Source organism: Terrapene carolina, unplaced genomic scaffold (assembly GCF_002925995.2).
Source record: "Terrapene carolina triunguis isolate 2854851 unplaced genomic scaffold, T_m_triunguis-2.0 Scaffold69, whole genome shotgun sequence".
NCBI classification, from domain to species: Eukaryota; Metazoa; Chordata; order Testudines; family Emydidae; genus Terrapene; species Terrapene triunguis.
This window is the reverse complement of record NW_020664420.1, coordinates 27,093,400-27,121,027: the sequence shown is the minus strand read 5'-3', so window position 1 is coordinate 27,121,027 and position 27,628 is coordinate 27,093,400. Positions and strand designations below refer to the sequence as shown.

The 27,628-nt window shown below is 39.7% G+C and overlaps 2 protein-coding genes across 4 annotated transcripts in view; one reads left to right on the top strand and one right to left on the bottom strand.

The window, feature by feature from the left end:
* MTREX (Mtr4 exosome RNA helicase) overlaps positions 1-4,990 on the bottom strand; it is an 83,520-nt gene extending 78,530 nt beyond the window's left edge. The window contains exons 1-3 of the mRNA XM_026649091.2: positions 4,831-4,990; positions 4,153-4,290; positions 2,463-2,529 (exon numbers count right to left, since the gene is read on the bottom strand). Of these exons, the coding sequence (XP_026504876.1) occupies positions 2,463-2,529; positions 4,153-4,290; positions 4,831-4,940 (315 nt within the window). The 5' untranslated portion in view covers positions 4,941-4,990. The remainder of the gene's footprint in view (positions 1-2,462; positions 2,530-4,152; positions 4,291-4,830) is intronic.
* Positions 4,991-5,367: 377 nt separating this feature from the next.
* Positions 5,368-27,628, top strand: part of DHX29 (DExH-box helicase 29) — a 34,908-nt gene continuing 12,647 nt past the window's right edge. The window contains exons 1-18 of one of the 3 annotated variants that reach the window (XM_024199112.3): positions 5,368-5,557; positions 8,059-8,132; positions 9,716-9,829; positions 10,956-11,085; positions 11,986-12,125; positions 12,784-12,909; positions 13,464-13,590; positions 13,896-14,051; positions 14,419-14,584; positions 16,224-16,344; positions 17,356-17,958; positions 21,133-21,276; positions 21,387-21,563; positions 22,873-23,013; positions 25,225-25,369; positions 25,645-25,762; positions 26,401-26,485; positions 27,153-27,241. In XM_024199112.3, the coding sequence (XP_024054880.2) occupies positions 5,368-5,557; positions 8,059-8,132; positions 9,716-9,829; positions 10,956-11,085; positions 11,986-12,125; positions 12,784-12,909; positions 13,464-13,590; positions 13,896-14,051; positions 14,419-14,584; positions 16,224-16,344; positions 17,356-17,958; positions 21,133-21,276; positions 21,387-21,563; positions 22,873-23,013; positions 25,225-25,369; positions 25,645-25,762; positions 26,401-26,485; positions 27,153-27,241 (2,846 nt within the window). Of the gene's footprint in view, positions 5,558-8,058; positions 8,137-9,715; positions 9,830-10,955; positions 11,086-11,985; positions 12,126-12,783; positions 12,931-13,463; positions 13,591-13,895; positions 14,052-14,418; positions 14,585-16,223; positions 16,345-17,355; positions 17,959-21,132; positions 21,277-21,386; positions 21,564-22,872; positions 23,014-25,224; positions 25,370-25,644; positions 25,763-26,400; positions 26,486-27,152; positions 27,242-27,628 lie in introns of those variants that run through there. The other 2 variants (XM_024199110.3, XM_029910943.1) reach the window with 2 other exon arrangements.

The window sequence follows — 27,628 nt, the reverse complement described above, 5'->3', positions numbered from 1 at the left end:
CCCCACGTTAAAAGATTTCATGCGCAGACCTCTGCATCTCTTCGAGGTACACGTCAGGTAAATATGTCTCATCAGTTGTGTCCTATCAGGATTCACACCATCATTCCAGACCCAGTTGTCAAGAAATTCTCTCACAAGTGGTATTCATTCTTTGACAAGGGGATGTTGGCACCTGCTAGTGTCTTCACCCATGCTTTACAAATCTGAAAGTAGAAGTTGGATAAGTCTTGAGTGAGCACAAATGTTTACTATCCATGTAACATCTTTAATATTAGATTAATACATTTATATTATTTTTAGTTCTGAATTTTTAGATTTTAATTTAGATTTATAGTATAGTAAAAGATCAGGTGATCTATCTAGATAGAAACAACGAGGAGTCCGGTGGCACCTTAAAGACTAACAGATTTATTTGGGCATAAGCTTTCGTGGGTAAAAAACCCCACTTCTTCAGATGCATGGAGCCTGATATCTCTGATATCTAGATAGAGGGCTCTCTAAATAAATAAATAAATAAATAAATAAATAAATGAATTTAGTAATTTGGCTTATGCCTCTATCCAAGGAGACTCTCACTCAATAACAAAAATGCATTATTAAATTACAATCAACTGTAAACCATGTTAAAGTGCAAAAGTTATAATAGAGTGTATTATTGTTAACAGAAAGTTGACCATAGTCATCACTTAAAAAAAAGCTTAAAAACAGAGCTGTCTATTCAAGACCTCAAAGCAAGTGAAGAGACCCCAATGCTATAGTTCTTTTAAGCTACTGATATTTCTGTATTTAACATTTTCACTCACCTACACGTTCTTTCTCCACCTTTGTTTTATTTTTCAGTGTGTCGTAATGGTCTTCTGACCTTTGTTTCCGCCATCCTCTTGAGCTGCATCTTCCTTCGGTTTGTGGGGGGGTTTTATGCAAAACGATTCACAATTACAGACCATTGGTCATGACTGACAACATTTGCAGGATGTGCAAAATAATTTGTCCCCATCCACATTCCACTTGCAGAGAATTCTTGAGCACAAGAAGATGATGTAGCTGTTTTTGACGCATGGTATGAAGGCTGTTCACGTTGTGCAAAAAAACAAATATCCCTTCACCCTTTGGTAACTTCATCGGGACCCAGCTGGCTACTTTGGGAAGTACTTTGTCCAGACTGTCCTGACATTTTATCGACTGCTTCATAAACATGTGATGACCAACTTAACTTAATAGTACACTATGAGGTTTATACATCAAGCCTCGCTACTCACACAGCAGGCGTGCTGATGTGTGTGCAATGACATTAGGGGTGTATACGTAACTAATTTGAAACATGCAAACTGGAAAAAGGAAGCATTTTAGTGTAAATCACAAATTGTGTGTGAAAAAATAAAATTCTGAGGGGAACATTAATTCTGTGCAAATTCTGCATTGTGTAGTGGTGCAGAATTCTGGGAGTAGTTTACATTCGCAGCACTACACAGTAGTCATATTTACAAACACACAACTATTTTCATAACTCCAGAGAGGGTTTTAAACATGATGTCTTGGCTAAATACCAGATCAGGTAAATCTATTCCATCTATTTTACACCCATTTTAATTAGAACTAGATTATTAAAGGGACATTAATGTAAAGAACAATTATATATTTTTTTAAAAGTCACCAGCAGTACCAATAATCTTTATTAATAAAGATTTTTCGTAAATCTAATTAACTTTGTTCAGTGTTAATGACACTCAAGCTAAACAAACAGTGAAAACAGACTAGTTTTTTCCACTTTCTGCCTATCATGCACTAGCACAACACTGTTTTCCATAAAAGCCTTATTTAGGTCTACAATGATTTGATGAGTTCTTTTCATTTCCTGTAATATTCTGTAGTATTATCATGCACTGTTGAAGAGCTGCACTCCACCACAAATGTGGCTGCATTTCATTGATAGGTTCAATTATCATTACAGCAACTGTAATCCGCTAGGCACTTTCCAGACACAGGAAATGAATGGTAGCCTACCACATATATATAAAATGGGCTGTAGAGACTTAAGAGTTTCTATGGTCAGCTGCTTTCTTACAAGTTTAACAGCAGAAGTGGGTTGAGTAAGCTCTATATCACTGAAATGGATGTTGAGAAGCTTAATTGGTGATATCAGAATGCAACTCTGAAAGATACAGTCTAATTTAGAATTTAAGCCCTTTACAAGGACTTTTTTTTATCTTTTACAGAGAACCAAAAACATTATGAGTATTCAGTAAGCATTAACATAAAATGCTTTGAGATTCACAGATGAAAGGCAGTGTAGAAATGTAGAGAGTACAAAAACACCAAACAGAAAATTAAGATAGTAATGATTATAGCAGAAAGATTAAAGAGCTTCACTGGAAAGTTGTAACTCAAAAAGGTGAAAGACAAGACATTCATATAAAACAAAATTCTACACACCATAAAATAAATGCTCTTACGGTGCTCACCTCATGTGTACAACCTTCAACAGTCTCAACAGCTTGCACCTTTACTTTCGGCATCAGGTCTGCCAGACTAAATAAAGAAACGTTAACTAGTACTATCAAACTATACTGAGGTCATATTTCTACATCTCATTCCCACATCAATAAATTAAACATTTAAAAAGATGACATTACGACGGAGGGAACTAATACCAAAACTATTATGGGGTATCAAATTTGCTAACAAATATACGTTAACCACCATTTTTGGATTTGCAACACAATTTTTAAAATGAATTATAAGAATCATAAAAATTGCCTTATTCTATCAACACCACCTTCGCAGCAGTCAGCATATGCTGAAAGCCTCTTAATTCAAACTGTCTTCAAAACTGATCAAAGCAAAGTATAGGCATGGTGTGTATACTATTGTTTTCAGATCCCCCCTCACAAGACTCCCCTCTTGATTTCTGAAAGTGCCTGTACCTCAGAAATTAGACTGCCTCTCACGCAGCAGCCTGAACTGAAGCGGGCAAGCTCCTTTGCTACGGAACCAGTCCCACTTATGACAACAAGGAGGGGACACCTCAACAATGTGACAGGTGATGTAGCCTAACGGAAAAGGCACAAGACTAAGAACAGAGAACTCCTATATTCTCCCAGCTCCAACATGGACTTTTTGCCCTTGGTCAAATCACAGGCTTTCTGCCTTAGTTTCCCATCTGTAAAATGCAGGACTTGTTATCTCCCTGTGATACTGCAGCATTTAATTAATTTTTGCAAAGAATAAAAGTTAAAAAATTCCCCCAAAACGCATGCAAAACCCTCCATTGACTTAACCCACTGGAAAAAAATTAAAATGTATATAGACCATAGCACAAGTGGCTAGGTGGTTCTTCCACTGAAGCAACAAGCTGCAGGAATCACCCCTCACGTTATATATAAAATGCATTAGTAAAATTAGTATGCACCGCCACAAAACAAAACCCTTCTCTAAGTTTCTGAGGCCAGCACTATGCATAGTGGTTTGATCACTGTGGGCAAGAATCCATCACACTTAGAAATCCTAATCTTTTCAGAATGCTTTGACTAATTTTACCCCTAGCAAGCACAAAGAAAATTCGGTCTTAAAAGACCTCTATCCACTTCTAGAGCCACAACAAGATCACAGGTCTTCAGCACTCTTCATGACCATACCCCATCCACTATCTTGTCTCTATATACTCCCACAGCTCTTTCCTCTGTACGCCATTTTCCACTGTCCATCATTCAAAGACAATGGTTTGTTTCAGTAAGCTGACCAGCAGCTGCCTCCTTGTGCACTTCTCATTTTCCCATCCCTTTCTATAAAACACAAGCCACACATTCTTCACTTTTAAGGTAGCTACAACCAATAACCCGTTGACCAAATTCCAATGGCAACACTTATTAGTAGCCATTCAAACCTCACCAGCCATTTTTGTTTGTTGTAGTCACCACCTTTACATCTCTTTATTTTATTTTAACTTTATTTTAAGACCGCCAATGTTGTAACTACTCTTCCCTGAAAGAAGTTTGACTAGAGATATGTATGACTACATCTCTCTTTAATAACTTCCCCAAGCTTTCTCATTCATTTAAATAATCCTGACTCTAGAGCCTCAACTTGTGATATAATTCAGACCACCTTAACAGCAAACACTCTGCCTATACCAGATAACAAACTATGTCTTACTTAATATCATCTGAAACATCCTCCATCTTGGATTTCTTTCCAAAAATGGCATAATCTGTGCTATCAACCTCTGCCTCTCTTTTGGTTTTCCCTGGGATGTTCGTAGAGCCTGCTGGAGATTTGCCATCTGAGCGTTTCCTGTAATGCAAATAAACAGATTTCAGATTTGCCTTTCAAATACCTCTAAAGGGGGGAAATGGCTCTGCTATCTACGTTGGAGTATAGCGTGGGAACCCGTGTTTGTAGAAAATGCTGTTTACAAAGCATAAAAAATCTCCCCAATGGCTTCTGGAAAATGCCAAACCCACCTCAGCCTCACGCTCCTGGCGGAGATCACAAGCTGTCTGGGGGAGAGACCGTGTGTATGTACCGCACTAAGCGTACTGGGGCCAAAATCCGACACAGATGTGAATCCCCACTAACCCCACAGCGGCAAGGGGCCGCCTCTGCCCCAAACGGATATAAACAAGGCCTGCGGCCAACACTCCCAGTACCGCCTGGGGGGAGGGGGCAGCCCCACCGCTGAGCGCTGCATCCCGGGAGCCGGACTCGCTCTTCGGCCCCCGCCGTGGTGACGAGCGCAACCCCGGTCCCCACGCGTGCGAGCCGGCGTTGGACGGGGAGAGGAGGAGGCTTATACCGAGCGCAGAGCCTCGGCCGCGCCGACTAGCCTCTCACCCGGCCTTGCTGGCAGCCTCGGCCGCGGCCGCTTTGCCCTTCTTGGCCCCAGAGGCGGCGGAATCGTCCTCGAACACGCTGAACAGATCGTCCCCAAAGGCGTCCGCCATCGCTGCAGCCTGTCCCACAGCGCCCCGCGCGCACCACAGACCTGCTCCTCCTCCGAGCCTGCACTGCGCCGGAAGGGGAAGGCGCGCGGCACGAGCCGGGCTGCGCCGGGCAGGAAATCCCGTAGGCGCCCAGCCCACGGGTGGAGATAGAAGAGATGTTCTCCCACAATACAGCGCGCTCCCAGGCGCAAGCATTCCCACAATACAGCGCGGCGCCATCAGCATCCTAACGTGACCTTTGGCCGGAAGTGGCTGCAAGGACCATAGAGTTTCAGCAAGCGCGCGGCGCTGGCCAATCAGAACATTGCTCCTAGCGCTGTGTGCGGCTCTGTGGTACCCGGATGTAAAAAGTCCGGCGCTGTGACTGCGGGGCCGGCCGGCTGCGTTGCCGTGCGGACTCGGAGGCGGCGCCTCTGCTGCGGGCGCTATGGGCGGCAAGAACAAGAAGCACAAGGGGGGTGGCGCGGGGGCCGGGGCCGTTCACGCCGCTGTATCCGCGGCCACCGCTGTTGCCAGGGCTAAAGCGGCTGCCGAGTCCGGAGCCGCCGGGGAGGCTGCGGGCAAGAGACCCGCCGTGAGGCCGGCCCTGGTATCCAAGGAGCCCCGCGTCAAGCAAGGTAGCGCCGGCGGGGGTCCCTCTTTTCCCATCTATCTCCCGGCGCCGCTCGCCTGCCCCCTCGGCGCGCCGTTCCCTGCCCCACAGGCCACTGCGCTTAGGGGGAGGCTCCGGCGCGGGTCCCCAGCTGCAGCACCGGGCACTGGTCTGACCCCTCGGGCGCTGCCCGCCCAGCGCTAAACCCCCCTTCAGCCGCGGGGCCGGGCGCGGTCACCCTCCGGTTAAGGGCACAGAGGCGCAGTCGGGACACGCGGTAGGACGGGTTTAGTCAGGGCTGCTGCTGGGACCTCCCTGGGCACTTAGAGCTGGCCTGGGAGCCCGCTTTTTGTATGCCTCGTTGCAGCACGGGCAGCCCCAACTTAAGGGTTCCAAAATCATGAGCTGGACCCACACGGAGCAGGTGATTGGCTGAAAAATCAGGATGCTTTAAATAAAAAATAAACTTTGAAGATGGGGGTTGCCTTTACGGTTTAGATTTCCATCCACAACCATGAGGGCTCAACGCTGTTGTTAAAATGAAAGCTGAGATTGAGTTTTAATCAAAGGAGCTGGAGCTTTAGGAAGAGCAAGAGCCTCCCATAACCTTATGAATTGCCAACACTGTGATTACCAGTAATGGCCGTTCTGCAGTCAGCATCACCCTCAGTGATACCTCTGCAGCCCCTTTGCCTTCTGCAGCATTACACAAGTGTCTCTGTGGGCAGAATTTGGTACTGAAGTAAACGTTTCTGATAACACATAAGAAGGAATAGTGTCCAGCTCACTTACCACCAACTGTGCTGGCTTTCCAGGGCTCATAGGAATAAAAAGCAGTAAAAACTTATTTTATTCAGTAAAATCTGCAGATCTAATGAGCTGGATAGTTATAGGGCTTCTATTGCTGTAGTATCTGAGCACCTTCCAGTTAAAAAATATAAGCAATATCTTGTGTTTTTCCTAACCACTGGGAGGTTAATTTTTTTAAGAGCTTTCTGTGAATAGGAGTATTGTATGTCTTTATACATATGAAGAATATGATTTAACACTAAACTGACCAACTGGACATTTAGTTCTGTATATGGTTAGCGCTGAGGTTGTTCTTAGCTCTTCAGGAAGTGAGTTCCAGTCAAGTTCCACTACTTGTGAAAGTTTTGTAACCTACACACATGAGCCTCCCTTTATTGTTCAACGTGGAACGTTACAGAAGCAGACTCCAATGGAGCTAGGGCTAATTCCATAGATGGCTGTGGTTAACAAGCATGTATATCTTAAACATGGACTCTCTGTTCAATAGGTTTAGAAAGCAGAGCATTGGAATGATGATCCTGGTAGTTTGGTAGACTGCTGGTTTTTGCATTTGTAATGGAATAGGTACAGGGAGCAGATCTGAGTAAGATGTCTCAGTTTGCGTAGCCTATATATAGGGCCCTACCAAATTCACGGTCCGTTTTGGTCAATTTCACGGTCACAGGATTTTAAAAATCGTAAATTTTATGATTTCAGCTATTTAAATCTAAAATTTTACTGTGTTGTAATTGTAGAGGTCCTGACCCAAAAAGGAGTTGGGGGGGGGGGTCTGGGTTGCAGTATTGCTACCCTTACTTCTGTGCTGCTGCTGCTGGCGGCAGCATTGCCTTCAGAGCTGGGCAGCTGGAGAGCATCAACTGCTGGCCAGGAGCCCAGCTCTGAAGGCAGAGCTGCCACCAGCAGCACTGCAAAAGTATGGATGGCATGGTATTGCGACCCTTACTTCTGCACTGCTGCTTGCCACTGTCCGGCTGCCCAGGTCTGAAGGCAGCAACTCATAAGTAGGGGTGGCTTGGTATGGTATTGCCACTCCTCTGTGCTGCTGCTGGCAGGGCGCTGCCTTCAGAGCTGGGCACTTGGTCAACAGCTACCGCTCTCCAGCCACCCAGCTCTGAAGGCAGTGCAGAAGTAAGGGTGGCTGTACTGCGACCCCCCTAAAATAACCTTGTGAACTCCCCAGCAATTCCCTTTTGGGTCAGGACCCCCAATTTGAGAAACACTGGTCTCCCCTGTGAAATCTGTATAGTATAGGGTAAAAGCACACACAAGACCAGATTCATGGGGGGAGATGAGATTTCACAGTCCGTGATGAGTTTTTCATAGCTATGAATTTGGTAGGGCCCTGTCTATATGTAAAGTCAACTCTGGAATAGGGAGGCGAACAGAAAGTATAATCCAGAAGATTATAATACTAGAAAATTTTGCCAGAGTTACTATGTGTCTACCAAACACTATGGAATCCCAATCAAACCATATGCCACAAGATGCTTAAAAATTTCAGTTGCAGTAAATCCTCTACCTGAAAAATGTATTAATTCGCAAGCAACTACTGAAATAAAGTAGTTACTTAAGGGTTGGATATGTCCATCTATTTATCAAAAAATGTTATATACCTTCTCTTACAATATAGGTAGGTCACGTGTTCTGCTTTAGATCATTTAAATTATATTCCTATCTGCTTTGCTCATTTAAGTAATATTTCTTTGGAATTTGCAGGTCCAAAAACCTACAGTTTTGGTTCCACACCTGATTCTAGTGCTGCTGCAAATCTGGATAAATCTATCCTTAAAGTGAGTATGTCTTTCAAGAAAAAACAGCTTCTTTTTTTTTTAATACCAGGGTTGGAAAGGACCTCAGGAGGTCATCTAGTCTAACCCCCTGCTCAAAGCAGGACCAATCCCCAGACAGATTTTTTGCCCCAGATCCCTAAATGGCCCCCTCAAGAATTGAGCTCACAGCCCTGGGTTTAGCAGGCCAATGCTCAAACCACTGAGCTATCCCTCCCCCATTCTTCCTCGTACCTTGTTATTTAGTCTGTAGCACATGAAAGCATACTGGACTCTTGAAATCTGCAGACATCCTTTCTGTTGAGTTTTATGTGACAGGTGGAGCAGCTTCAAGAAAACAGTCAAGACATATTAGTATTTTCATCATGAGGAAACTTTATCTGATTTGAAATATAATTCTGTGAATTTTAAAATATTTGATCTCTGAAATTAACTTTGGTGTATTGTAAAAATATATTGCATGCCAAAGAGCTGTGCAAAACCAGTTTCTTTTGGTGTTGGGTTTTTTATAGGATTTTAGTCTCTTATTGATATAAACTTTGTGTCCGTGACAGGATTTTGTTACCTATGTAAGATCTAATCCTTTTACATAAGCAGCTTCAATAAGATTGACATGGGGATTAAGGGCAAGCAGGATTTGGTCGATAGTCTATAAACGACAGGTATTCAAAGGATGTTGAAAATAGCCAAATATTGTGGCCTGATCAAATCACTTGTTTTGACTGGGTTTTTTTTCAAATTAGTATTGTCACATGTCAAAGATCATGTTACAACTTGTCTCAATACAAAATTAATATAATATGACTTGAGCGATCTGGTTGGTACAGGGCATTATTTCTTTACAAAAGCCATGTTCTTGTTAGCTGAAACTGCCTCTGCTATTTTTTTTGGAGTGAGAGTATAGGTTTTTTTCTACATCCTTTCAATTCTTTGAGTCTGCAGCGACCGCTAGCAAGGGTGCAAAGCGGGAACTGAACCAAGTCCATTTGCTTATTTCACAGAGCCAGTCACAAAGTAGTTATCTGCAATATTCAGTTGCTGACTGCCCGCTGTTTTGGAGCTGAATGTGTGTTTTTCGTTTAAACTAAAACCAAAATTTTAAATTTAAGATGGAGGCCCAGGTCTCACTTAAAGGTTTCAGTGGTGCTCAAGCAGATCTGTATATTTCTCTTGTTTAAACCTCGCTAAGAGCTACTGTATGTTCAGATAGCTGACAGTTTTTGTTGTTGTTTTTTTAAGTCCTAGTTCTTTGTCTTTGTGTTGCATTTCCCTAAAAGCAAAATAGGTCCCGTCTTTAATAGAGAAAGCTTTCTCCACAATTTAGGTAAGAGAGCATCATAACTTTTAAAAAAAAAAAAGAGAGAGAGAATATTCAATCTTCTGCTAGTATCTTGCCCAACAATACACATAAGAGGTTTCCTAAAGTAGGCGAGAATTGGAAAAATAAAGGGTTTTGTGGGTAAGGAGTCTTCTGCCTTCCTATCTCTTTTTTTTTTTTCTTGTCTGTCTCTGATGTTGTAGTGTATCTTAGTTTATATTTTGTAAGATTTTATTTCGTTTATAATGACTAGTATCTGTCTCCACAGGTAGTGATTAACAGTAACTTGGAAAAAAGGATTATTGGAGTAATCAATGAGCACAAAAAGCAAAGTGATGACAAGGGAATGATTTCTAGAAGACTTACTGCCAAAAAATTACAGGTGGAGTATAAATCTTTTTTCTCTAGATCAACATTTATTCAGTGATAGTAAATAGGTTACTTTTCTGTCACTTTTACTTTAGTATTTGGTGTAAGCCAAGTTTTCTCATTTTACAGTATAACATAATTTTGTTAAAAACTCTTCAAAATCTCAGCTATCAAATGTAATTGGCCAGTTGAATGTCCTCGCCAATGTAAGTCAATAGTTGAAGATGCTTGGGTGTGAGGTGAAATAAGTAATCATTTGAGTGGAACATGAGGGCTTGAAAACTCCAGTGGTGAGTGGGAAGCTCTTCTTGGCAAGCATGACTGTAAACCACTTATTTTTTCAGAATTTAAGATTTCATTTTAAGAAGTTCTAGTTCTTATGGTGACAAAGAACCTTCCAAACTTAAATAGCTGAAGTGTTTTCCTGAGCATGCATATGGCTCTAGTGCCTTTGTTGCTGCAGTTCAGATCCCTATGGGAGCCGTAAAACTGTCAAGTAATGTCAATTTCATGCTTGGGAATGCAATTAGCACATTAAGCTTACTCCGGAGCAGAGGACTGAAATTGAGGCTGAGGGGAGGGGCAGATTACCCCAGACTCTTCCTCTCTCGAGCCTCCTGTCTGCTGTGAAGAATAGAATAGTTGTTTCCTACCCTTCATGCTAACCAAGAAGCCCTGATGTGAGAGTGAAGAAACACAAACTCCTGTTCCCGTCTAGCAGGTTGATGGGAGTGATGCTCCACTCCCATCAGATACCTAATAACACAAAGCTGGAGTCCCCATGCAGGATCTAGGGACAGAACTCTCCCCTTTCCAAAAGCTGGAGGTGGCCTGGAATTATGCTCATCACAATGCAGTCTTTGGATCATTGGTGGAGATTTCCACCCTTGTCTTTCTGGTTGGTTAGGCGTGTGAAATTATTTTTTTATTTTAAATGGGGTTTAACAATAATCTTAAATAGTGAATTTTGTTTGTTCTTTAGTATGCTTTCTGATGCCTGTACCTTTGCAGGTTGCATCTTTTTAATACCAAATTTCTTATCTTTTCAGAATTTTACAAACTTTTTTTCTAAATTGGCATTATTTCTACAACTTAAATCAATTTCCTTCTTAAAATGTACTAATTATCTTTATTTGTAGGATGTATATATGGCTTTGCAAGGATTTTCTTTTAAGACTGAGGACATTGAGGAAGCTATGAAAAATACAATTTTGTATGGTGGTGATCTTCACTCTGCACTTGACTGGCTTTGTTTAAATCTTTCTGATGGTAAGCATCATACCTGAGAAGTGACTTTTAGGTACCAAAGTTTTTTTTAATCTTTTGTAACTGATTTCTATTGAGCAAGTTTTTGTCTTGCTTTTAGTGACTATGACAGTGTATGGTACCACTTATTCTTAAGAGCAGGGATTTTGCTTTTTCCATTTTCTTTCACTAGCAGTGCCATTAGGTAGTCTATAGAAAAACTGTTTCCATAAAAATACGGTATAGAAAAGACAAGGTGGGTGAGGGTTTTTTTTATTGGACCAACATCTGCTGGTGAAAGAGAATTTGGTCCGGTGAAAGATATTACCTCATGTCTCATATCCTAGAACCAACAAGGCTTCGACAACACTGCAGATGGCGTGGAAATATGTTCCTATTGTAGATTGAAGGAGCACTCTGCAGCAGAGAAATCTTGGCACCACAGTGTCCCTCAGAAGGCTCAAAGGAAATTCATTAAATCATACATAAAGATAGAAAATCCCCAAGAGGGCCTTGTATTCTACAGTTGCCTTTAAAGATGTGAAATCCTTGTGGTTGGTGTTAATTTGACCCTGTTATACAAGAGCAATAGCAATCACTGGGGTATGAAAATGCTACATAGTAGTAACAGTTTATTTCAGTAGGATTAGTAGCAATTAGAGCCAGGTGCAGAGTTGCTACTTTTTCTAGCTGTGTTTCGGACTTTCTGCCTAACTTTGGGCAAGTCATTTAATCTCTCTACCTCCATTTATGCATCTACAGAATGGGTATAATAAGCAGAAATCAGTATCTGCTCAGGTGAATATCAAGACCTGGGTTTGATTCAGTCCTACATGGTGTTTATTTCTTATTTTTAGTTTGTACCCAGTGCCATTGAAAGTTATTTTTTTTTCCTGTTACTTGGAATTACATTTTATGTTAAAGATGCATTACCTGAAGGATTCAGTCAGCAGTTTGAAGAAGAGCAACACAAACCTAGAGCAAAATTTCGTTCTCCTGTGCCACGGAGTGAAACTCCTCAGATACCAAACAACAAAAAGAAGGAAGATGGACCTGAAATAAAGGTAATTTTGAGGAATTATGGGAAGGAGTTTTCAGTGGTTAAACTCCCACTGACTTTAGTAGGAGCAGAGTTATGTCAACGTAGAACATTATTGAAAATCCCATCCAGTGTGTTCAGTAATTTAAAGTACATAGAAGGATTTCTATTCTCTAGAGTGTAATGGTTGTAAAGATGTAACTTTTTTCACTTGAAGCTCAAAAAATGAAAGTTTTATGAAGTTTTGGTGGTAACATTTGACTTGCTGGAAAAAATACCAAGTCCCAGTACAGTTAAATCTCCTACTCTCCAGCCCCTACAACTCATTAATTCCATTTACCACTGCTGTATTCTGTAGAACACCACATATACCTGGATGTAATTTTTATTGATTTGTGCTATATAAGTTTGCCTCTGTGGTTTAGGAGTCCAATACCACAAGTTATCAAATCTTAATTAAGATTCCCCACATAACCCTCTCTCCCTCCCTTCCCTGTTTCCCCCATAGTGGTTGTAAAACATTTATCTCACCATCAAAAAGGCATATATATAAACTGTGTGATGTTTTTTTAATTGTTTTGAATGTCAAGCAACATTTCTCAAATATTGACCAAAACAGCGATTAAACCTTTTCAGCTTCCTTTACAATTTATCTTTTTAATCCTGGCTGTTCTTCCTAATAGAGAGATACCATGAAAGACAAAGAGATGAGTATGAAGGAATGGATTCTGCAGTATGCTGAGCAACAGAGTGATGATGAGAAAAGCGAGTCTGTGAAAAACGCAGAAGATGAAGAAAAGTTTGACCCTGTAAGCCGGAGAGCGATTTGTGTAGGGAGTCTTTCTTTCAAATGGCAGTTTTCATGTGGTATTTGTGTAAACTCTGGCTCTTCTGTATGTATGTATTTGTTGAAAATCAAGGGCTGAATAACTGATTTAATCATTGTCTTAGTTTTTGTAGATTTGACAGATTTGCAAGCAGAAAGAGGAGGGTTTAAAAAAAAAAAAAAAAAAAAAAACCTTCTAGAAGTAATGCTTCCTAAGTCATTCTCCCTTTTGTTTTTGTGTTGAATGCAAAACTTTTGCTGCATAGTGCTAGAAAGGAAAATGCAGTCCCCTGAGAGACTTAAACAAGTGGGATGATTGTTGTTTTCCATTCCCGCCCTTGTGAAAAGTAATATTTAGCCTTTTATCTTTATTTGTGAAATTAGAATTGTTCATTCTCCTGCAAAAGGATTTCTTTCATATAAATATTGTGTTGGTGTGGACGGGGGTTTGGGAGGGAATATGCTTTATTATATAGTTTGTAATTAATTTCACCTGCAAAATATCCAGGATGTAACTAATGATCTTGTTTGGAATAGAATGAAAGATATGTGCATTTGGCTACAAAGCTTTTGGAAGCAAAGGAACAGGCAAGTTCCTCCAAGCAAGATAAAGACAAGCAAAGCCAGAAGGTAGCACAAGAAAAAATAAGAAGAATTCAGCATGGTATGGACATTCAAATTATCTGTACCTTTTAATAAACTTACATTTTTAATTGTACAGTCATACTTTTGCTGGTAAATCTATCAACTATTAGGAAAAATCTCCTTAAGATGATACTTAAGTACCTTTTAACTGGTTTCATATCATTGCATGAATTGCAGACCTGCATGAATTTCTTTTTGGTGTGACCCAAGATATTGAAAAATAACTGATTTTACTGGATGCATTTCTGGCTATCCAACCTGTCACATTTTCAAAGGATGTGTGGTAAGCACATAAGAAAAAACAGCACCTGTTTCCTTTTGCAGAAATGGCAGCACTAGAAGAACATCCTGTGTTTAATCCAGCTATAAAAATTTCAAACCAACAACAAAATGAAAAGAAAAAATTGCCTTTGCCTCCTGAAGCTCATTTGAACCTGAACTTGCTTGAAAAATCTGGAGCTGCTGCAGAGGAAGAGAAGGGTATGATTGAAAGATCTTTAATTGAAACCTTTGACTATTATTCGGGATGAGTGATATCCTATATTGGTCCTGAACCACCAAGATCAAATCTAGTATTCTTTTAAAGAATTATAGCTGTATGCCAGATTTGCTATAATTAAGATTAAGTATAGATGTCGCCATACTGAACCAGGCTAGTATTCTGTGTCTGACAGTGGCTAGTATCTGTACTTACTAAATATAAATGCAGTCTTTCTAAAAAATTTTACTTTCTTCTAAAAATGCCTAAGTCAAGAGAAAATTACTTTGGGTTCATTCAAGAATTAAGAAAGTTTGAAGCCTCCATGTGAACATCTAAAATAATGTAAATTTTGTTCTACCATTTCAGTGAAAAAAAGGGAGCCTCGAGATGTAAGGAATTTTGACTACACTGCTCGAAGTTGGACTGGTAAATCTCCTAAACAGTTTTTGATCGATTGGTGCAGGAAAAATTTCCCCAAGAGTCCAAATCCTTCTTTTGAAAAAGTTCCAGTGGGTAGATATTGGAAATGTAGGTATGTACTTCTAGTAAAGCTGAATTTTCTACTGATTCATTTAACTATCTAAACTCTAGCTGCTTCCATTTAATTGAATGACTCTAAACATACATACTTGTTACTTTTTGGGGGGTATTGACGCAATTTGACAAATTTTACACAAATTTGTAAAATCAGTGTCACTGAATATGCATTTTTCACTGAAAAAAGTGTTGGTTGAAAAATTTTATCCAGCTCTACATATGGTAAGCTTTCATACAATATTTTGCAGTAATGCCCACATCATCTAAGTACAGTAACTCCTCAGTTAGTTGTCCCGGTTAATGTTGTTTTGTTGCTGATCAATTAGGGAACATGCTCGTTTAAAGTTACACAATGCTCCCTTATAACATTGTTCGGCAGCCTCCTGCTTTGTCCACTGCTTGCAGAAAGAGCAGCCTGTTGGAACTAGCTGGTGGGGGCTTGGAACCAGGGTGAACCGGCAGCCCCCCTATCAGCTCCCCTCTCCCCTAAGTTCCCTGTGTGGCAGCTGCCCAGCAGGCTAGCAATTGCTGGTCAGTTCAGCTGTCCCTCCCACCACTGCTGTGTGCTGCTCCTGCCCTCTGCCTTGGAGCTGCTCCCGGGAGCCTCCTGCTTGGTGTGCAAGGGGGGTGCTAATGTCAGGGTGTCCCCCTCCCCCTGCAACTTTACCCCATCGGGCCATCTCCACCGTGGGGGACGACACACGACAGGGCTCAGGATGGAGGGAGCTTGCTTCCAGCAGGTGCCGTCTCAACTTGCTGATCTACTTAAAAAGGCAGCGTAGAGTGGGGTCAGCATATTTAAAGAGGCAATGCTTGTGTCTGTCTGTCTCTGTCTCTCTCTCACACTCACACAGTGTGTGTGTGTGTGTGTGTGTCTCTGTCTCTCTCTGCCATGCTGTCTCCCCTCCCTCCATTCGTGCTTCCTTGTAGAGTGTGACGCTACATTAACAACAATGTGTTAATCCTTGAGGGCTCAGTCAAGTGCTAGTTCATCATCTAGCAGTAAGGCATTCCCTGGGAAATATCTCATTCTCTTCCACCCTCTGACTTCACCACCTCAACCACGCTTCACAATCATCATTGCTGTGTACAGTATTAAATTGTTTAAAACTTATACTGTGTATATGCGTGTGAAATAGTCTTTTTGTCTGGCGAAAAAAAATTCCCTGGAACCTAACCCCCCCCATTTACATTAATTCTTATGGGGAAATTGGATTTGCTTAACATCATTTCATTTAAAGTAGCATTTTTCAGGAACATAACTACAACATTAAGCAAGGGGTTACTGTAAATGTTTGTTTCCACAAGTAGGTCACTTTAAGTTTTATCAAAGGTGCTTTGGGTCTACTTGGTTTTGCTTTTTCAAAAAACAAACAACCCTATAGGTTATTGCAATCTCCCCTAGAGATCAGTTCCATAAACCTGTTACTACACTTCTTTATTTGTTTTATGTTGAACCCTTAACAGTTAATGATTTTATTTGTGTAGTGTTCTTTGTCTGATAACCTTCAGTTTCCACTTATTTGAATGTTACATATTAAGCAAAAATAGTAGGTTTAGTGCTGCACCTACTACTAAATAGAAATGTCTGTCTGAAATATGATTTTATAGAACTGATTTTTCTATCTTTGAAGGGTTAAGGTTACCAAATCAGTTGATGTAATGGCAGTGTGTCCTACAATTGTGACAGAGGATAGTATGCAAGCTCAGCATCTGGCTGCTACATTGGCTCTCTATCACTTAGTCAAAGGACAGGTAAGATTTTTACTACACTAGATTCTTAAGATGGAATGTATTTTCACATTAAGATTTTATTTGCTGACATAATATCCATATTCATCTTTTAATAATCTGAATCAGTAAAGATTTTCCAAGCTGGAATTCTCCCCGTAAATTAAACGTTCACTTGTCCTAATTGAAAGTGCCAAACATAATCATGTGAGGCCGCAACGTCTGGCAAGACTTCATGGTGTGGAACAATTAAATATTGTAAAAAAGTTAAAAACATTTTCTACCAGTTGTAGTACCCATAGGTAGAAACAGATGCTCAACATGGTTACAAATATATGAACTTGCAACTTGCTTTCTTCCCCTTTTTACTTGTTGGACTTGCTCATTTAGAGAGAATTAGTGAGCTCTGGTATTTAAGTTGTTCTTTGGAGTAGTTTTTGATAATGTGAGAAATTATCTTCTGTCTACTGTTTAGCAGTATAGTTGTCAAATAAATAAAACAGCAATACTTCTGCATCAGAGTATAGAAGACTTAATATTTTCATTTAATCGATCAGTCAATTAATTCACGTACGATCCTTGTGACAGTGTAAGAGCAAAAGGTCTTTAAACATCCCTATTGTACATTTTTTTTTTTAATATGGTCTGTTGAAATAACTGATACTCCTTAAGTTTCATATATACTCTTTTCCTTGTTTTTATTTTTTTATATATCTTTATTCTAAATGTAGGATTTGGGAAAACTAATCATTCCTTAGCTGCAATCAAATACTAGCAACATATTTAAGGGAAGATTTGAGGTCTCAGATAAAAATGTTGTCATAGAAAGTACCCACACAGACTCTGAAGACAAGTGATTAAAATCTGCATCTATAGAGAGGAAGTTTTTAAGTGTTTGGATCAATGGTATAGTCTTTCATTTCTTAAAGATTTTGTTAAGGTAACTTCTAGAATTTTTAAATTGATTTGTAGGTGAAATGTCAGTGAAACTACAGAAGAATACATATTGTCACTTTTTCTATGTTTTCTCTAAAGTCGGTTCATCAGTTGCTGCCTCCCCCATATCGAGATGTTTGGTTAGAATGGAGTGAAACTGAAAAGAAAAAGGAAGAAGAAAGCAAGTTAGAAACTAACAAACCTCGTGATAACTTTATTGCTAAGTTATTAAACAAACTCAAACAGCAGCAGCAACAGCAGCAATCTGAAAACAAACCCAAAGTATCAGAAGATCCAGAGGACTCCTGGGAAAACTTAGTTTCCGAAGAGGACTTCAACAGACTGTCTCTTGAGACCACAAGCACAGATGATTTGGAACCTGTGAGGATCCTGTTTAAAAAACTTCAAAGTTCCTCCAGATACCAGAGACTTTTAAAGGAGCGACAACAGTTACCTGTGTTTAAACACAGACATTCAATCATAGAAACTCTTAAAAAGCATAGAGTAGTTGTTGTGGCTGGAGAAACAGGCAGTGGCAAAAGTACCCAAGTGCCCCATTTCTTGTTGGAGGATTTGCTGTTAAATGTGGGGGCATCAAGTAAATGTAATATTGTCTGCACACAACCCCGAAGGATCTCAGCAGTGAGTCTGGCTACCAGAGTTTGTGAAGAAATGGGCTGTGAAACTGGACCTGGAGGAAGAGTAAGCTACTACTTGATTCATGGCTAATTGCTTAGGCAACTGGTTTTATAGGAAATGTATTTTTCTGTACATACTGGAAGCCACATAATGTTTAGAATGATTTTACTTAAAGACCTCTTTCCTTTGCCTTAAAACGCATTTTCCTTTGCTTTTTGTTACACTGGATTACTAACTAATAGGGCTGTCAAGCGAAGAAGAAAAAATTAATCGCACTGTTAATAATAGACCATTTATTAAATATTTTTGGATGTTTTCTACATTTTTTTAATATATTGATTTCAATTATAACAGAATACAAAGTGTACATTGCTCATTTTATATTAATATTTTATTACAAATATTTGCACTGTAAAAAACAAAAGAAATAGTATTTTTCAATTCACCTAATACAAGTACTGTAGTACAATCTTTGTCATGAAAGTTGAACTTACAAATGTAGAATTATGTACAAAAAAATAACTGCATTCAAAAATAAAACAATGTAAAACTTTTAGAGCCTACAAATCCAATCAGTCCATTTCTTGTTCAGCCAATTGCTCAGACAAACAAGTTTGTTTACTTTTGCAGGAGATAATGTTGCCCGCTTCTTGTTCACAATGTCACATGAAAGTGAGAACAGGTGTTCCCATTGCACTGTTGTAGCCGTCGTCACAAGATATTTACATGCCAGATGCGCTAAAGATTCATATGTCCCTTCATGCTTCAACCACCATTCCAGAGGACATGCGTTTGTGCTGATGACGGGTTCTCCTTGATAATAGTGTAAAGCAGTGCAGACCGACGCATGTTCATTTTCATCATCTGAGTCAGATGCCACCAGCAGAAGGTTGATTTTCTTTTTTGATGGTTCGGATTCTATAGTTTCCTCATTGGAATGTTGCTCTTTTAAGACTTCTGAAAGCATGCTCCACACCTCGTCCCTCTCAGATTTTGGAAGGCACTTCAGATTCTTAAACCTTGGCTTGTGTGCTGTAGCTATCTTTAGAAATCTCACATTGGTAACCTTCTTTGCATTTTGTCAAATCTGCAGTGAGTGTTCTTAAAATGATGATAGTCCTCATCCGAGACTACTATAACATGAAATATATGGCAGAATGCAGGTAAAATAGAGCCGGAAATGTACAATTCTCCCCCAAGGAGTTGTCACAAATTTAATTAATACATTATTTTTTAAATAAGAAGTGGACAGCATTATCTCCTGTAAATGTAAACAAACTTGTTGGTCTTAGCGATTGGCTGAACGAGAAGTAGGACTGAGTGGACTTGTAGGCTCTAAAGCTTTGCATTGTTTTGTTTTTGAGTGCAGTTAGGTAACAACAACAAAAATACATTTGTAAGTTGCACTTTCACAATAAAGCGACTGCACTACAGTACTTGTATGAGGTGAATTGAAAAATACTGTTCCTTTTTGTTTGTTTTTTACAGCGCAAATATTTGTTAAAAATAATATAAAGTGAGCAGTGTACACTTTGTATTCTGTGTTGTAATTGAAATCAATATATTTAAAAATGTAAAAAAAATCCCAAAATATTTAATAAATTTCAATTGTATTATATTTAAGAATGCGATTTAAAACTGCAATTAATCACGATTAATTTTTTTTAGTTAATTGCGTAAGTTAACTTCCACATTTTCAGTTTGGCTCAAATCATGTGTAATACTGAGGGGCAGGGCCATATTAACGCAGGGGCTTTAAGGGCTGCAGCCCAGGGCCTCGGGCTAAGGAGGGCCCCGCAAAAATAAATCCATAATTATATATGATTCAGTGGTCATCAACCCATGGATCACGATCGACTGGTTGATCCTGGAGCCTCTGCCAGTTGATTGCGATCTCCAGGCCACTAAAACTCCAGTGGCGCAGCAGGGCTCAGGCAGGCTGCCTGCATGCCGTGGCCCAATGCCACTCCTCTCTGCACGCCATCCCTGCCCCCAGCACCATCCCCGCAGTTCGGCCAATGGGAGCTGTGGGGGCAGCACTTGCGGGCACAGGCAGCGCACGGAGACACGCTGTCCTCCTCCCCCCAGAGGCGCGCAGAGACATGCCAGCAGCCGGCTGCTTCCGGGAGCGGCATGGGGCTATGGCAGGCAGCCTGTCTGAGCTCTGCTGCGCCGCTGGCCGGGAGCCACCTGTGGTAAGTGCCTCCTGGCTGGAGCGTGCACCTCACACCCGCTCCTGCACCCCAACCCCCTGCCCCAGATCAGAATCCCCTCCTGCACCAAACTCCCTCCCAGAGCCCTCACCCTCTCCTGCACCCCAACACTCTGCCCCAGCCTGGAGCCCCCTCCTGCACCCAAACTCCCTCCCAGAAAGAAACTAATATAACAGCTGTTCTAAGGTAAGAAGTAGGTTATTTTGAATTAACTATATTCTACATGTTTTAAGACTGAAATGTAACCACAGAACAGCTTTATGTTAATTAAAAGGCAAATTTAGTATAGCATTAATAGTCTCGATGCCATAATTGTGATCATTTTGTTTTAAATTAGGAAAAAGACTTGTATACAGGGGCCCCACAAAATCTAATAGCCCCGGGCCCACAGGAGAGTTAATTCAGCCCTGCTGGGGGGTGGGTGTGTGTGTGTGTGTGTGTGTGTGTGTATGTGTGTGTGACACTGATACAGTTGCACTGAAAAAATCATTGCCTTAATTTCCCAATATGTGGGCTTTGTGAGGATTTATTAATTGACCATAGTAAACTTTAAATATGAGCTGTACAAGTGCTATTCTAATTATCTCATTGGCAACTGTCAATATACACCTCTACCTCGATATAACGCTGTCCTCAGGAGCCAAAAAATCTTACCGTGTTATAGGTGAAACCGCGTTATATCGAACTTGCTTTGATCCACCAGAGTGCGCAGCCCCGCCCCCCCGGAGCACTGCTTTACTGCATTATATCTGAATTCATGTTATATCGGGTCGCATTATATCGGGGTAGAGGCGTACTTAACTTTCTAGTCCAAGACCTCCCTTAATTTATATCAAGTAGAAACTAATAATTGTCAAATTTTGTTTGGATTTGAAAATAATTCACCATGCTATTTTACTAATAGTTTATGCAGTGCCTGAATCCAGTGTTTAATCTTAATTTTAATCTTTGTGTATCTGTGATAGATCTAGTATTTTAAACCACTGCTATACATTTAAATACTATCCTATAAATTGTTTTGTAGAATTCCTTGTGTGGATATCAAATCCGTATGGAATCCCGAACGGGAGAAGCTACTAGATTATTATACTGTACAACAGGAGTTCTGCTTCGGAAACTGCAGGACGACAGTCTTCTTTCAAATATATCTCATGTTATTGTAGATGAGGTTAGCAATTCTCTTACTTCTACTTTGCTTTTGCACAATTGTATCTTTCATAGGAATTATTTGTATTTATACCTCAGACTAATTCACTCTTTACATCCTGTTAATTCAAGGTTCATGAAAGAAGTGTCCAGTCTGATTTCTTGCTAATCATTCTGAAGGAGATCTTACATAAACGTTCAGACCTGCATTTGATTTTAATGAGTGCTACTGTAGACAGTGAAAAGTTTTCCAGCTATTTCACCCACTGTCCCATTCTAAGGATTTCAGGAAGGAGTTACCCTGTTGAGGTAGGTAAATGTTTCTTTATATCTACCCACACAAATAAGTTCCAGTAATATGTCATCCAGTTGTATCTGCTACAGCAGCAAGAGAAGGTAGTCTTTCATCTGAATTTAAAACCATTTTAGCTCTTTTTATCTTTAAAAATCCTAGAATGGCTTCAGTGGTTCTAAGAACAGAACTCTGTACTTGGATTTACATCATATTTCGCCTCTGCCAATTCAGACCATCCACAGAATAATTGAGACCATCCACAGAAATTCTAAAACATCATTTTTAATATTGTACATATATATATATTTTTTTTTTAGATGTGCAGTATAAATGAAAATCAAATTTTAAGTTCCTTCTGTTTCTGTGGCCCTGACGCTTGCCATTTTCCTTTGATGTGTTCTGTTGCGTTAGGCTCTCATGGTGAGGAAAATTTGAGCATTTCAAAATGTCTCTCCTCTTACTGTTTATCTTTCACCTTATAATTTTTTTATCAAATACTTAGTAACTTTGAGATGCCAAGTAATGTTAAAGCAATATATATGGAGTATTCTATGCGAATTGCTGCACATCAATACTGACTGATATACCTCTGTTGCTGAATTAAGTGCACCAGTCATCTAGTATTAAATGACCAACTACATTGATTGGTTACTTGTTATTGTCTTCATTTTTATTTGTGGGGGGAAAAAAAGGTAAAATAACTAAAATGCTGCTTACAGGGTTTCTAATATACCACATACAGTGCACTAAATACACAATCCATCACAATTTATTTTTGTGATCCAGCATTGTTAAAGCTGTGATACACAAGGACAAAGCTTCTAACACATCCTTCTTGCTGCTTTGTTAATTTGGTTTACTGACTTGCTCAGTTTTTTAATACGCTCCTAAAGTAATAGAGTGATTCACTTTGTTTCCATATAAATAATAAGGAAATAAGTGAAAAGGGAAAGATCTCCTTGTGATTTTTTTTTTTCCACCCCACCTCACAGACCTCTGGGCTGCTGTTTGGGTATGGGGGTGGGTGCAGAAGGGGGTTCCCTAACATTGTTATAGATACTTAACAGCTGTATATTGCTTTGCCCTTTTAGAGGAAGGAGCAGAAAAAGGGAGTGGCACTATATGTTGAGGAGCAACATATAGCGCGACTCCATTTTTCTGCTGTTAAGGAGCAGCATATAGTTTACTGTAGACGGTAGGATCTTCTTTCTTAGCTAGTGTTGTAGGAAATTCCCTTTTCAATCCTAAGAGTGTGTGGTTTAGAAAGACAAAAAGGATCTAAGTTTATTTTTTGTATTTACCCCTCTCAAACTAATTCTGTAGGTTTTCCACGTGGAAAATGTTATTGAGGAAATTGGTTATGTTCTGGAGAAGGACTCTGAATATTGTCAGAAGTTCATGGAGGAGGAGGAAGAAATAACAATAAACGTTACTAGCAAAGGAGGAGGAATCACAAAGCATCAGGTAAAACACATATTTTCTGTTCGGACAGTCTTGTTTAAGAACATAAGAATGGCCATGCTGAGTCAGACCAATGGTCCATCAAGCCCAGGATCCTATCTTCCAACAGTGGCCAGTGCCAGATGCTTAACGGGGCATGAACGGAACAGAGCAACTTATCAAGTGATCCATTCCCTGTGGTCCAGACCTAGCTTCTGGCAGTTGGAAGTTTAGGGACATCCAGAGCATGGGGTTGTGTCCCTGCCAATCTTGGCTAATAGCCATCGATGGACCTATCCTCAATGAACCTATCTAATTTTTTGTTGAACCCAGTTATGTTTTTGGCCTTCACAACGTCCCATGGCAATGAATTCCACAGGTTGACTGCATTGGGTGAAGAAGTACTTTCTTTTAAACCTGCTGCCTATTAATTTCTTTGGATGATCCCCAGTTCTTGTATTATGTGACTGGGTAAATAACCCTTGCCTAGTCACCTTTCTTCACATCATTCATGATTTTATAGACCTCTGTCATATCCTCCCTTAGTCAACTCTTTTCTAAAATGCATAGTCCCAGGCTTTTTAATCTCTCCTTGTATAGAAGTTATTCCATACCCCTGATGATTTTGGTTACCCTTCTCTGCACCTTTTCTTATTCTAATATCTTTTTATGAGAAGAGGTGTCCAGAACTATGCACAGTATTCAAGGTTTGGGCATACCATGAATTTGTGTAGTAATAGTGTATTTTCTGTTCTTTCTCTTTTTTTCTTTTTGACAGCTGATCCATTTGCACAATGGTATCAAATCATCACAATTAATACAATACTAATTTAGCTATGTACAATTATGATATTTCCAATGGTTATGAAACCATATAGTCAGCAACTTACTGAGTCATCAACTGAGTGTGTTCTGGTGGTTTCATCAACAATTATTTGCGGCTGCCCTGCTGTCACTACATTTTTTTCAATGTTGATTCCCAGTTAAATTGTACCTTTAACATCTTGTGCACACTCCCAACTCTTGATATATTTAAGCAAATACTGGGCAAAGCTCTTGAATATACTCAGGAACAATTCTGCTTAGTTATGAAGATGAACTAAGGAGAGGGGACAGAGGAAAAGTGATGTCCCTCTTCCAAGCTGCTTCCTGCCACTTGGGATGCCAAAATGAGACACTGCTTACAGTGGATTATCTAGATATAAAAAATATTATATCACATGTTCTACTCCCCACTTCAAGGTTAGCTCCCCCTAAGTGTGGTTCATATGTCTTGCAGGGCTCTGTGGAACTAGTTCCCCTGGGTGGGGCTTAGATGCCCTTCGGGGCTTCACTCCTCCCCACTGGCTAGTTGGCTGTATGTTGTATGAGAAAGGGAGGAGACTAAGTGGTAGCACTCTCCTGAGCACCACCCAGTCACTGCCCAAAATGATAGTAGGTAGGGCACTAGTTAGGGCCGATCTTCATATATTATGATTGTCCCTCTCCTTTCTGAATGCTTTGATTAGCAGTGAAATAGTTGATATTAGTGGCATTTAAATTATCATTAGACTTAAGAATTATCACATTATTGAGATAGATGGGGCAGCTCACATCTCTGAGCCCTAACTCAGGAATGCTACAGCGGCTGTGCTGCTATAGTGCTACTACCTACACTGATGAGAGGGGTTCTCTGTTGATGTAGATAATCCATCTCCCCGAGAGGTGGTTAGATTGATGGAAGAATTCTTCTGTCAACCTAGCACTGCCTACACTGGGACTTAGGTTGGCTTAACAACGCCGGTCAGAGTGTGGCTTTTGTACACCCTGACCGACGTAGTTAAACCAACCAAATTTTCTAGTGTAGACCAGAGCTCAGACAAACATGACTGCCTCAGTTTACATTTAGTTCACATTTTCATGGTTTCTTTTGCAGCAATAAGGGCTAGAGACTTGCTTGTTACTTTTTAAATTTAAAGCACAGGTTCTGGAGCACAGGATAGCAGCCTCAAAAACAAAAAGTACCAGCTTGCCAGGCCTTTGTGAGATGGTCCAGTGTGAGCACTAGGGATGGACAAGATGGACCTAATGGAACTTTTTTATTATTATAAAATGGACTATATGATGTCCATTTTGTACATATTTTGCCTTACAAGATAATGAAGCTAAAACACTTAAAGGGCATAAATGTCTACGTTCTCCTCTCTTGCCTTCCTCTTACATAAAGTTAATGTTACCAATTTCTTTCCCTTTTAGGAATATGTCCCACTCCAGTCTGGATCAGGTGTTGATTTGGATCCTTACTATCAGAAGTATAGCAATCGTACACAGCAAGCAATCTTCTACATGAATCCCTACAAGATCAACCTTGACCTTATCTTGGAATTGCTTGCCTTCTTAGGTACTTTGTCACTTCCTAAAATGTTTGTGGATTTTTAAAAATTCTTTCAATGCTCACTTTCCTCATATTTTGAGACTCCACTTTCATGGATTTCTTATTGTTTACTAATGATGCTTGGTACTAGTAAGGATATTTGATTTTATTCCTATTAATGATGCCTCCTGGAAAGGGCCCAGCTCAGGAATCAGAGTAGTATCTCCTATTTCAAACAGGGAAATGTCAAATAGGATTTTTTTCTAGCTTTTTAACCAGGTTTCTATATTATATCCCTACAGATAAAAGTCCCCGGTTCAGAAACATAGATGGTGCTGTATTGATCTTTTTACCAGGGCTTGCTCATATCCAGCAGTTATATGATCTCATTTCAGCTGACCGAAGGTTTACAAGGGACAGGTAATGAAAGCATTCTCATTTGAGAAATGTGTAGTGTTCTTGTCTTAGTTTTTAAGACTGGCTGTTTCTGTGGTAGGAAAAGAGAATTGTATTTAGCACATAACTTTACTTTTTTTCTCAGAATGTTTTCTCAATCCATCTTCATTTTTTTTTTTTCTGTTTCTCTTTCAAATCTGAGCATAAGTGGTAAATATTTAGATCCTTCTGCAATCAAAATTGCCTTATTTTTCCTCCAAATGAACTTATTTGCTTTAACAGTGAAGAGCTTCTGGATATTTTAATTCTGAAATAAAAACTGACACTTTTTCTTCCTTTCTGCTGCACCTGCTAAATACTGTCACTGTAGTTTAGAGTCAATATACAATTGCATAACAATGGTAGAAACTTTTTTTTTTTACCTATCTCCACCAAACTGGAGAATGACCATATCAAGTATTATCATTTCACATATTTTTCCTTTCATATTTTACTATCATTTATTTTTAGTATTCTGTAATCATAAATTAGTAATACAAAGTCTTACTATTATTTATGTATATTCTCTTTCCTTCCTCCAACCCACCAGCATTACCTCAGGCTTATTTAAACATTTGTTGAATAGTGTAACTTAATTGTTGAATAATGTCTCCTTCTTTCAGGTATAGGTTAATAGCTCTGCATTCTATTCTTTCAACTCAAGATCAAGCAGCTGCATTTACATTGCCCCCTTCTGGAGTTAGAAAGGTATGGTATGTTTAAAAATGTAAAATTCACTATTGTAATATAAATCATCATCTTGCTCCCTCTACTTTATATACTTTTTGTGTATATGAATTATCTTAATAAAAAACTTATGAAGTTATACAACCATGAATTGTCTTTGAAATTCTCTTGCTGAAAGCAGAGCATTGTACTCTATTAACAAGGTGTTCAGGGCCAGATAAGAGTAACTTCAAAGGATTGTCAAGTCATCAAACTAAATCTTTTATATAGAACAAAAACATTTAGTTTTTAGTAATTTTTGTTTTACTGTAGCTTTCTGTTGTATAAAAAAAGGATCGCTGTCACTTTCTTAAAAAAAACTTTTTTAGGAATCTTTTCCCTTGCAGTATTTTGTACACCTATATACACACAAACTTGTGAAATATTATTTTACTTAATGACAAATTGTTCAGTGGAAAGTCAAGCAACCTTTGCAAGTGCAAGAAGAAGTTTAAACCAATTATACGATTAGAAAAAACTAGTACAAAAGCATGTAAAGATCCCCTTTAACTCTTTAGTCCTCCCAGACATTTCTGTAGGGATCACTTTTTATCAAGTTCTCTCCAAATCTGAGTTTAAAGGAATGAAACTTATGGAAGGACTATTTCCTTAATTCATTTATCTGAAGATATGGCTATTTCATTTGCAGATTGTTTTGGCAACCAATATCGCTGAGACAGGTATTACGATACCAGATGTTGTCTTTGTAATTGACACTGGGAGAACAAAAGAAAACAGGTAAGGGTTGATCTTCCTAAGTCTTTGTGTTGTGTACAGTTTTGGAAATAGATTCCATAGGGGCTTTCCACTAGGTTTGTACCTCTTCAGATCTAGGTTTAAATTCAGGCTTTGGTCAAAAAAGTAAGTTGATTGGTCTGATGATAATGGCCATATGTCCAAATCACAAAACCATGCTACAGCTTGGTACAAGTCTGCTGATTTTCAAATGGTGGTGTTGTCACAGATCCACAGGATCAGTGCTGTGCTCCTAGCTTTGGAACTGTCTCTTGGAGGGGATCCCTTTGCTGTGCCAGACCTCCCCAAGGGGTCACACTCTTCCTTCAGAGTAGGCCTTGCAACATTGTAGCCTCCTGAGACTGATCCTTTGGGCTTTAGCCCTCCTGC